The sequence below is a fragment of the Oratosquilla oratoria genome, chromosome 24 (assembly GCF_046742065.1).
Source record: "Oratosquilla oratoria isolate Oo_2021 chromosome 24, ASM4674206v1, whole genome shotgun sequence".
NCBI lineage: Eukaryota > Metazoa > Arthropoda > Malacostraca > Stomatopoda > Squillidae > Oratosquilla > Oratosquilla oratoria.
Window position 1 is genome coordinate 59,162,106 of NC_134800.1, and position 11,618 is coordinate 59,173,723.

Below are 11,618 nucleotides of genomic sequence, written 5' to 3' on the forward strand. Positions count from 1 at the left end.
ATGTTTACTCAAATGTATGTACTGTGAAATCTTGGAAATGCCAGCTCATTTTCCCTTCTAAGATGGACATAATGTAAAGTAAAACTATTGAAGGCTCTTTCATGTTCCCCCTGCATGTTGCAAATGGTCAGAATGAGGAGACTTACCGACCTTCTTTAGTAACCCTCCCCTTACACCACCACCACCTTAGAAGAGGAATTCAGGTGTATGTGTCATCCATGTGAATTTTGGGTCCTTTTCACAGCCTTTAAAGTACAAGTCAACCCAAACAAAACTGCTTGTATCTTGTTTTGATGCTGTATGATACCAATAATGATAAGTAGTATAAATAAAAATATATATATCCTGATCACATTTAATGTGTTTATAATATGTCACAGAAAATATCAATTAGACCAATTTACTACACAGTAAATTTATACATTTACCAAAGGCTGGTATGTATTACACAATAAATTTATAAAAGTATTACACAGTAAATTTTATAAAAGTGTAAATCTTTTATGCAAATCTTGGCTAATTCTATTGAAAGGAAATATCCTGGTTTATTTAAAAGATATTAGGTTAACTACATCTAACAAACATTTAAGACAAAACTAGAAATTCTCCTTAGGATTATTACTTGATGGGCCCACCATGCATACAATCAAGAACTTCCACATCATTTCACATACAATAAACACTTTGGCAGAAACATCTTCATGGCTTTATGGATCTGAATTGTATTTTCTACAAGTGTTTAATTTTTAGGATATATATCCTATCATAAACTTGAAATGTTCACAGATTTGTAGCCTGTCATGAGTAATGTAGTTTGCTACTTTTTTCCTTTTTTTGAAGTCAGAATGGATTTGGCTATCCTATACATGTTATTTCCTATCACATCAAGATACAGCAGACCTTTCTTTGTATAAGAAAATACAATATAAAAAATATTAAAAAATTATATATATATATATATATCTACTGTATATATGGAATACCTATATAGCATCTTGTTATATAAATGTAATACTTACTGTTACCAAAGATGCAAGACAATGTATGCAGAAGCAGCATTTACTACAGACAAGATTCTATGTTAAAGCTTTCCAGTACAGAAGAGGTACAAGCTCTTTTCTTTCCTATCACTGGCCAGTAAATATTTTACTACCTAAGCTGTGACAGTGCTATAGTAAGCACTGCAGTTAAAAATCTGATGTAAGTAAAAGCCTTAATAAATGCAGGTGTTGTAAGACTCGTGCATTCCAACCTAGTCATTGTATGCCACTCCTTCCCTTTCCACCTCAATCCATTACATTGGAGCAACTCGCCATAATGGTTAGCCATTCTCTTTGATATATTATCGATGTTAATATACTGTTATCTGTAATGATTACACACTATAGGCATATACCATAATACCATATGGTGTAATGATATCTAATGCTGTGATAAAAATTGTAACAAAGATTCTGGCATTAAAGTGGAAAAGTAGAAGGTCCTACATTATATTTTACCCTGATAATTTTCAAACATCATTCATCTGTTCATTTAACATTCATATACAAGTTTTCTTGAAAAAAATTGAAAACCACACATTCTTAACCACTTTGGTACAATGATGCATCATGAAGTGCAAATGGCTACATGATGATGCAACATCAGCATCTTGATAATATATATATTTTTTGTAGTTGTACATGAGTTATCCCCAGGTTCTGTGAACTGGTTTGATCATGTTTTCTGTGTTTATTATTACTCCGAGTAAAAGAGAATGAGTAATACAACAGTGATTTTATATTTTATAATGAGAGTAGTGTGATGAATTGTACATATGGCAGCCAATGCACCAAGCAAGAATTTGACTCGTACTGAAGTGGTTAATGGAAAACTAAGTAATTTGATGTTACTTAAATCAATATCAATTCAGTAGCAAGGTGGGTGCCTACACCAGAACTGAATTGGAATGCACTATAGTCTTTGAAAACATTATGAAGCAAATTACATGTGGCAGAATTGTCACTTATATCATTAACTTTGTGTAGTTCAACATGTAATTAATAATACAAAATCAGACCTTTTGGACTACCTGAGGTAGTCCAAATAATACAGCAACTAGTACCTCATACAAGGTTAGGTTCTGATTTAATACATATTTAAAGCCATCTTAAAATAAACCTTTTCAAAGGTCAATGTCAGGTAATGAACCAATAAAAAGTTATATATACACATAAAATTTCCTTTCCTTTACACAGAAATATTAATGTGTACTATAAACATGTTTTGACTGAAATAAATCAACACCAGAACTCCATGAGATACCCACGCAGGATGGTGTCACTTATAGATATGACACTCGTGTGCTTGCCACAGGAACAGAGCGCGGAACCAAGGGTCAGGTCATGGTTCGTCTTCGTACCAGGTATTTCCCATGAGCCAACTGGGCTAAGGTGATCTTTAGTCGTGTATTGTCCGGCACCTTTCGGACCATTATCTGTGGTGAGGATGGAAAGATAATTCTAAATACTGTACAAACATGTGTCTACTACAATACTGTCCTATAAGGTTTATATTATGTCAACATACTGGAAGAATTTCACCATAAAGAAAATGTTAATCTAAGCACAGGATGATAAATCCTGCAAATAATCTCAGGGTGAACAATGTTGATTTCTGAAGGGAGGTCTCCAGTCCGTTTTTCTTAACCCTCAGTTCTAGTTTGCCTATGTAAGTTTGGATGGTTTAGCACACCTTAACACAATGGGTTAAGAAAAATACTAGATATAGAAACAATGAGGAACCATCAAAACTAGACTTAATATTAACTTCTGAACCAGATATTGTGAACAAAATTGAGTATAAAACACCAATTGGAAAGAGTGACCATATACTAATTGAGTTTGAATTAAAAGAACAGAACAATGTAGGTAGGAATGATAAACATAGAGAAGGAAGATTAATGTACAACAAAACTGATTTTGTAAAACTAAGAAAAAAATTCCAAAACACAAACTGGGATAAATTCTCTTAAGAGGAAACAAAGATGGAAGACAAATGGAAAATATTCAAAGAAAAATACAAGGAAGGAATTGACAAATATGTACCAAAAAAGAAACAAAAAGAAATTTATATAAAGTGTTGGTATAACAAAAGATGTAGTGAGGCTAGAGACAGAAGAGACAAAGCCTGGAAAAAATGGAAAAATGATAATAAAAAAAAAAAAAAAACATCCAAACGGCAAACATATATAAAACTTTGGAACAAATATGTGAATATATGCAGGAAAGAAAAAAGAAATTATGAAGAAGATATTATAGACAAATGTAAGTATCAACCTAAACTCTTTTACAGATATATAAATGAAAAACTAAAGGATGAACATGAAATATTAAAATTGCGTACAGAAGATAAAGAATATATAGATGACACAAATGGCAGAAGTTATGATCAGACATTTCAGGTCTGTTTTTACACTTGAGAGCTCACAATTTTGGGAAGATGGACAACAAGAAAGATCACCCAAAATGAAAGAAATAAAGGTAACACAAAAAGAAATAAGAGACCAAATAAAAAACCTACATGTCAGGAAATTGCATGGACTGGATGGAATTGCAATTGGATACTGAAAGAGTGTACAGACAAACTGACAGACAAATTATACAAGATAATAGTCTTCTCACTCAAAGAAGGAAAGGTACTGCAAGATTGTAAAGATGCAAACATAGTACCAATATATAATACATACATACATACATATACCAAGGCTTTTTCCCCCTTCCAAGGGAGGTAGCCAAAAAGGGAAAGGCATAAAAACACTCCCACCCATTTCATCCCTAAATACACTCCACACCCCTCCCACCCTTCCTCTCATCTGAGCACCTCCTGGATGACGGGTCATCCCTGCACCCTGCCCACCGCCCTGGGTCAAAAGCAGTGTCGCAAGACACAGTACATCCACAGCGAGGCCGCTTCATTTAATCGGCGACCCCCCCTCTCCGTCCCCCTTTGCATATAAGGCGAGGACGGGGAGAAATCCCTTCGGGCTGCATCAAAATTTACTCACACATACTACCCCACCCCCCACTTCCCCGCCCATTCCTCCTCATGCAGTCACAACATCATCCATATACAACAATTCTCCACTCACCTCTGTCTTCCGTCCTCTCCCTTCCCTCCTCAACAGACATTCCCCTCCTCCCCAAAGCCCCCTTCACCCCATCCATCCACCTCATCCTAGGACGTCCCCTCATGTTCACTCCCTCCACATCTGCCTTCCATACCTCTTTTACTAGTCTTTCTTCACTCACTCTTTCCATGTGTCCAAACCATCCTAATATTCTTTCATCAACCCTATCTCCCAAATCCTCTTTCACCCCTGCTCTCCTCCTCACCTCCTCATTTCTCACTCCATCCAGCCTAGTAACCCCCACCATACCTCTCAGACACCTCATCTCAAACACATTCAAACTCCTTCTCTCTTCCTCTCTTATGTACCACGTTTCTGCCCCATACAGTGCTGTTGGCACAATCACTCCTTCATACAGTCTCCTCTTCGCATCCACTCCCAAACGTCTAATATATAAACCTCCAATATATAAAGGAGGAAATAAAGAAGATCCTACAAACTTCAGACTGGTATCCCTTACAAGCACAGTAGCAAAAAAGTCATCAGAAACAAATGGACCAAACACTTGGAAGAAAATAAAATAGTAAACCCGAAACAATTTGGCTTTAGAAGTGGAAGATCGTATACCACAAACTTAATTTGCTTTTACTCGAGATTAATTGAGATAATACAAGAAAGAGATGGCTGGGCAGATTGCACCTTTTGGACTTGCAGAAGGCATTTGACAAAGTACCACATAAAAAATTAAAAAGAAAAATTGAAATAACAGGAGGAATACAAGGTAAGCTACTGGAATGGATGAAGAATTTCTTAATTGGGAGAAAAATGAGAGTAATACTGAGAGACAAAAATTCGAACTGGGAAGATATGAAGAGTGGAGTCTCGCAAGGCTCTGTATTGGCTCCTTTAATGTTTGCCATATATATAAATGATATGGATGAGGGAGTAAGTTGTTACATGAACTTCTTTGCTAACGATGCCAAATTACTCAAGAGAGTAAGCACAGAAGAAGATTGCAGATCGCTACAAGAAGACCTAGACAAAATATGGGAATGGAGTCAGAGATGTGAGATGAACTTCAACATTAAGAAATGTAGCATAATGGAATTTGGAAAAAGCAAAAATAGAGTATTGGGTCATATTTAAATTGGAAACAAGAAAGTCAAAAAAGTCAATTCAGAAAGGGACCTGGGAGTGATCATCTGAAGTGACTTGACACCTGATAAACATGTCAATAAATTATCTGGAGAGAATTTTAACTTATTAAGATCAATGAAAGTGGCCTTCGACTACATGGATGAGGAGATGGTTAAAAAAAATAGTGGTTACACTAATAAGACCTAAACTAGAATATGCTGCAACACTATGGGCACCTAGCACAAAAAAGAACATAAGAAAATTAGAAAGAATCCAAAGAGCAGCGACAAAAATGGCACCTACACTATCAAATCTGACATACGAACAAAGATTGGAGAAATTACATCAATCAACACTGGAACTGAGAAGAGAAAGAGGTGATTTGTTGACCATTTACAGAATTATGAAAGGCATGGAAATTCTCGATAGAGATGACTTATTAAAATGGGACAGAAGAGAAACAAGAGGACACGAAAAGAAGCAAAAGAAGGGCAGTTACAGAAGAGACCTGAAAAAGAATAGCTTCCCACATAGAGTGATTGATGTCTGGAACAAACTAAATGGAGAAACAGTGAGTGCCAAAACTATACATGATTTTAAGAATAAACTGGATACGGAGAGATACGAAAACAGGTCACTATGAGCATAGCTCTCGTCCTGTAAAATACAACTAGGTAAATACACACACACACACACAACTAGCATACTGGGATCCTGCTGGAAAGGGATACTGGCAAAATTGGCCCCTATCTGAATCAGCCAAAAGAAATGATACAGAGAGTGTTGATGTCCATGGAGCATATCAAATATACTTTAGCTTATTCCCAAACTTTTCATCCATTGTGGGGATTTCAGTTATATAACCCCCATGAAAAATAAAGGATTGCTGTACATTTAGAATTTCTAACATGTTCTTCCAAAGACAATACAAACTGGCATGTAATGTTCTTTGATATACCAACAACTTACAGCATCAGATCCTGCCATGGACAGTACAGCATTAAACTTGGTGCCATCCTTGCACTCTACCATGATGGCCTGGCCTTTCTGGTACCTGAAAGGTATTAAACACAGAGCTCTTAAATATTATGAATGGAATAAGCCAAGATATACAAATCACCACTCATATCCATAAATAAACTTGCCCGAAATCATTGCAAAACTAGGAAAACATTGGAAGAAGGAAAAAAAAAAAAAAAAAATCATATTTTCATTTTCTAAACTGCCTCCAACATCTGTCGTGTTCTGTTTGTGAGAAGTGTGCAGGTGCCCCTGCTCAAATCCAAGTTTGTTCTGAGATGTGAGCATTTTACTAAAGTTTCTGTGATTAGTCTATCAGCTCTGGATGGAGCTCTCCTCCTTACCCCTTTTATGTTTTGACCTATTTAAGAGGAAAATCCTTAATCCCCCTGTCCTGTCCCATTTACTCACTTTCTAAAACACATGTAGGTCATGATGATGTCATTCCCACTTACCCTAACCACCACCACAGGGCAATCAAAGAAGTGGTAGAGAATATTAGGGGGAAGGCATACAGTTCGGGACAGCAGTGGTGCGAAGGAATCTCATCATTACTTTGAGTTAGGGTTTTTAAACTGTAACACAGACAAATTATATGTGGCTCTAGCCCAATGGGATACCTGAAAATACTCCCAAAGCACTGACTCCATGCAATCAATATCCCAATATCCCCAACCCCTTGCTGCTGTCCTGTACCATTTCTCTGAGTATTCATTTTCTGCTGTGGGGGAATGCCCTGTGGTGGGGGGAGAGAATACTGCCACCAAGTATTTCCAATTGGATCGTAAGAGGCGAGAAGAAAGGGACGGGGAGTGGGACTAGGCATCCTTCTCCTTGTAGCCCCACAGGGGACATTCCTAAACTAAAAAAAAAAAAAAAAAAAAAAAAAAAAAAGTTATGTGTATTACAATTAAAAGATATGTCTGCTGGGTAAGCTTCCCATACTAACCACACCCTGGCATTACTTGCCTTTGTCTATCACATAAGCTGATTTTATGCTTTCCCCATGTATGCCCTCATAACTATTGCAATGTGAAATGTTTGTGTATCGTTTTTTTATAGTACTGGGTGACAAAATTGTGATACTAGCACATAAATGTTATGAATAGTCATCATTGATGCCTCAAGTTTCACAGACTGAAAACAAAATCACTGCAGCTCCCATTGATCTCTCTGAATACAAATGGACTGATATCTGTAATGTATTGGTGTAGAACTATTTCTACATTACCAGCTGAATAAATATAACAGGATACACAAAAACCAACTCAACAGAAAATAAGTCTCCAAAGAATGTATAAAAATCATCAGTACACATTTCTTTGCTAGAGCCCAAAACTATGCTCACCCATCTCATTATATCACACAAACACTACCAACTGAATGTGAAGAAAGCAGCAGCATACTACTCAAACATATGTAACAACCTACCACTTGTATCACACAATAAATCCACATAAAAACACAATCACACCCAGGTCACTTAATTAATCCCTTCAAGACTGACCACCAAACTTGATACTTTATCTACAACACTCAGACATCACCCCAACAGAAAATTCCTTTGAAAGAGAAGTAAGAACCACACTAGTATGTTTGTATCAAGGGCATCATCTAGCTCTAAGACAATATGAACACAGAATAGGCCTAGCCACAGAATCAAACTGCCTCAATAGAACCACCACAGGAGCCAATGAAAACATCATCATACAATATTCCACACTAACAACACAGTATTTCTTTCCTAAGTGACCTATAGGCCCATTCAATGGCTGTTGCCAGTTCTTTAGAAGTTGATGGTCTCCTGCAAGAGAGACCTGGGGCAACGGAATAAATGATGGAGATTGCTCTTAAATATGATCAAGAGAATACAAAATACAGCAACCAAAATGGTCCCCAGCAAAGCAGACTATATAAGGAGAACTTTAAATAAATGGAACTCTCCTTATTAGATGAATGAAGAGAGGAAATATGACTGCTGCATTAAGAACAATGGAAAGCGTCTATAGAATTGATAGAGAAGACCTATACTTGGGCTGGGAGAACAACAAGAGGTTGAGGGGGGGGGAGTTCTTCATGGATATTAAGAAACATAACTTTCTGTACAGGTGCATAAACTTTCAGAATAAACTATTTGAGAAAACCATCAAAACTAAAGTCAAATGCATTACCTGACCAATGGGTACAAGGGATATGAACCCATGAGCATATCTCTCTTTCTGTAATTATAATCACATAAATGCATGCATACATATACCATGGGCTTTTTCCCCCTTACAAGGAAGGCAGCCAAAGTCAAAGGCATAAAGTCCACTCCCACCCATTTCATCCACACATACTCCACTCCCATTTGCCATCCCTCTCTCCCTCTCTCTTTTCTTGGCTCCTGGATGACACGTCATCATCCCTGCACCTCGCCCACTGCCCTGGGTCAGAAGCAATGCAGCAAGATACAGCACATCCACAGCAAGGTTGCTTCATTCAATCGGCGACCCCCCTCTCCATCCCCTCATGCAGAAAGAGAAGACAGGGAGATATCCCTTCGGGCTGCATCAAAATATTATTCACACATACTCCCTCACCCCCCCACCCACCCCTTCCCATGCATCACAGCATCATCCATACACTACCATTCTCCACTCACACCTATCTTCTGTCTTCTCTCTTCCTTCCTCAACAGACATCCACCTCTTTCCCAATGCACCTTTCACCCCATCCATCCATCTCATCCTTGATCGCCCCCTCATGTTCACTCCCCACACCTCTGCCTTCCACATCTTTTACTAATCTTTCTATGTATCCAAATCATCCCAATACTCTTATCAACCCTATCTCCCAACTCCCTTTCCAACTCTGCTCCCTTCCTTGTTTCTCACTCTATCCAGCCTAGTAACACCTACCATACTTCTCAGGCATTTCATCTCAAAAATATCTAAACTCTTCCTTGCTTTATGTTCCATGTTTCTTTCCCATGCTATGCTGTCAGCACAATCACCCCTTCATACAATCTCTTCTTCACATCCATTCCCAAATGTCTATTTCTCATTACACTTTTACCAAGGCATTACTTGCTTTTCTCAATCTACATTCTACCTCCACCTCAACTTCTCCCTTTCCTGCCACATTCACCCCCAAGTATTTAAAGCTATTCACTTCCTCCAGTCTTTCTCCCTTAATAATCACTCCCAATTTGCTGCCATCTTCTCCCCTTGTACTCATCACCTTACTTTTATCCCCATTTATTTTCAACTTCCTTCTTTCACACACCTTCCCAAACTGTCACTAACTTCCTTATTCCCTCTGATCCTGTTACAAACACAGTGTCATCAGCAAACAACAACTGGCTTAACATAATGCAAATAGGGTACACTGCACCAAAAATAATGCACAAATATGAAATGTAATTCACCTGCAAAGCACACACCACCTTCTGAATTTTAACTTTTTCATTGGTCCATCCACAAGTAATCATATCTAAATGGAGATTAAATAACAGAAAATTCATTAACAGGTTATTTGCTCATTCTATCATAACCCTGCAAAGTATGATAAACTTGCATTAAAATTACTCACTTTGTCAACATCCTCCATGCAAGAGGAAAAATGCAGGCTTATCCAATGATAATCATAGGACAGCAGACATCAACATGTCCAACTTCTCTCTTCATGGAGTAAGCATAAAGGCTAACTCCCAGAAGAAAGCGGAAGGTCTACTGCCAGGTGAGATAAGTGATTCTTAGTATATGACATATATTTCTAAGTACACAGTACATATACCTTGGGTCATTCTCATTCAAAAGATATCTCATGACTTGTCAGACCTTATTTTTGGGAAACTGGCAAAGGATTACACCTCAACCTCTGGGAGAGATACTAAATTAATCTTTTTCATAAGAGTAAAAGATTTTGTCTTGGAAAAAAAAAAAGGGGGATATTCTCAATGATTAGCCTGTACAATTACCTTTAGCAAGAGTCAATCAGTCATGCTCTGTCTTTCCTTCCTTTGGGAGACTCTGGAACTTGCTTGCCCTGGTACTTTTCCACCTGTCTATGACTCAGTCTTATTAAAAAAGGAAATTTCAAGAAACCTCCTCCCCTACTTGATTTTTAACTAGTATGTTTATTGACCTTTCCCAAAGGTTCTTTTTTATTTTTTCTTCTTTTCAACTCACACTGTGTCCAACAAAGGGAGGTAGCCACGAGAAGAAAAATCCTCACCCTTCTCACTCCTTCCTGATTAAACTCACCATCCCACTCCCATGAAGTGAGAGAGAAATCCCTGGTAAGGCAAGCCCTGCCAGTTGCAGCACCGGGTTGTTATGCCAATGTTTGGATTACATCCCCGCCTAGCCATAGAAACCAATGCAAGAAGCACACAGCAGGTCCCAGGAATCCTCACAATCACATGCTCACGAGTTCAACACAGCATCCACTGGGCTACCGTACAGCTCCCTGCTTAAACCAGCATGAAAATTCCTCCCTTCTTCTCCAGCAATACTGCCAGATCATACTATGTCCTTCTTATGGAACAGATAAACAACTTAGTTTATACGGTAATTCATTAGCAATAACCACCACACTAAAGAGACAGAGTTACAGAAGTAGTAAAGGAGAGATTTGAGGAGGGCACCATAAAGGAGTGAATGAATGAAAAAAGACTAGCAAAAACTGTGTGAAAAGTGTATGTGAATGGAAGGAAATTGTAGGAAAGATCAAGACTGAGGTGGATGGAGTGATGGGGGGGGACCAGTTGCAAGAAAATGTCTGTCAAGCAAGGAAGGGAGAGGGCAAGACACAGGTGGAAGTGGAGAACAATTGTGAATGGACAAGAAATTGACACAACCCAAAAGGATAACTTCTTGCCTGCTCCGTAATTTCTCAAGTGGTTGATTGGGGGGGGAGGAAGAGGGGGGGGGTGTCACCATATAATGAAGTGATGGCTGTAAACCAGACCCAGCTGTCAGGCCCTGCTGTGGAAATGCAGTGTTTTTTTTGTGTTTTTTTTAAGTTGCCTCTGCCTCAAGCAGTGCAACAGGGAACAGGGACGGCCCTTTATCCATGAGCACAATGAATGGGTGTAGAATGTCCACATGCTTTAATTTGACTATCCACTTAAAAAGCAGAAAATATATTTTCTGGTATATATATATATATACACAGACACTCCTCTACTTACATTCATTCGTTTTACGTTTTTTCAATTTTACGTTTGAACCGACTGTAAAAAAATGTAAAAAAAAAAAAAAAAAAAAAAAAATGAGTGAATTTTTGAGTTTAGCGCACTCTCCGTAGTACGAGATGTTCAAACGATACCTACGCATGATGCTGCGTCCATTGTTTACATGGCACAAAC

General features: G+C 38.0%; 1 protein-coding gene across 5 annotated transcripts in view; it reads right to left on the reverse strand.

Moving 5' to 3' along the window:
- Positions 1–341: 341 nt before the first annotated feature.
- Positions 342–11,618, reverse strand: part of LOC143038685 (sin3 histone deacetylase corepressor complex component SDS3) — a 30,894-nt gene continuing 19,617 nt past the window's right edge. For 2 of the 5 annotated variants that reach the window (XM_076208236.1, XM_076208234.1), the window contains exons 7-8: positions 6,215–6,299; positions 342–2,476 (exon numbers count right to left, since the gene is read on the reverse strand). In XM_076208236.1, coding sequence (XP_076064351.1) covers positions 2,378–2,476; positions 6,215–6,299 — 184 coding nt within the window. In that variant the 3' untranslated portion in view covers positions 342–2,377. Of the gene's footprint in view, positions 2,477–6,214; positions 6,300–9,838; positions 9,979–10,226; positions 10,314–11,618 lie in introns of those variants that run through there. The other 3 variants (XR_012967593.1, XM_076208238.1, XR_012967594.1) reach the window with 3 other exon arrangements.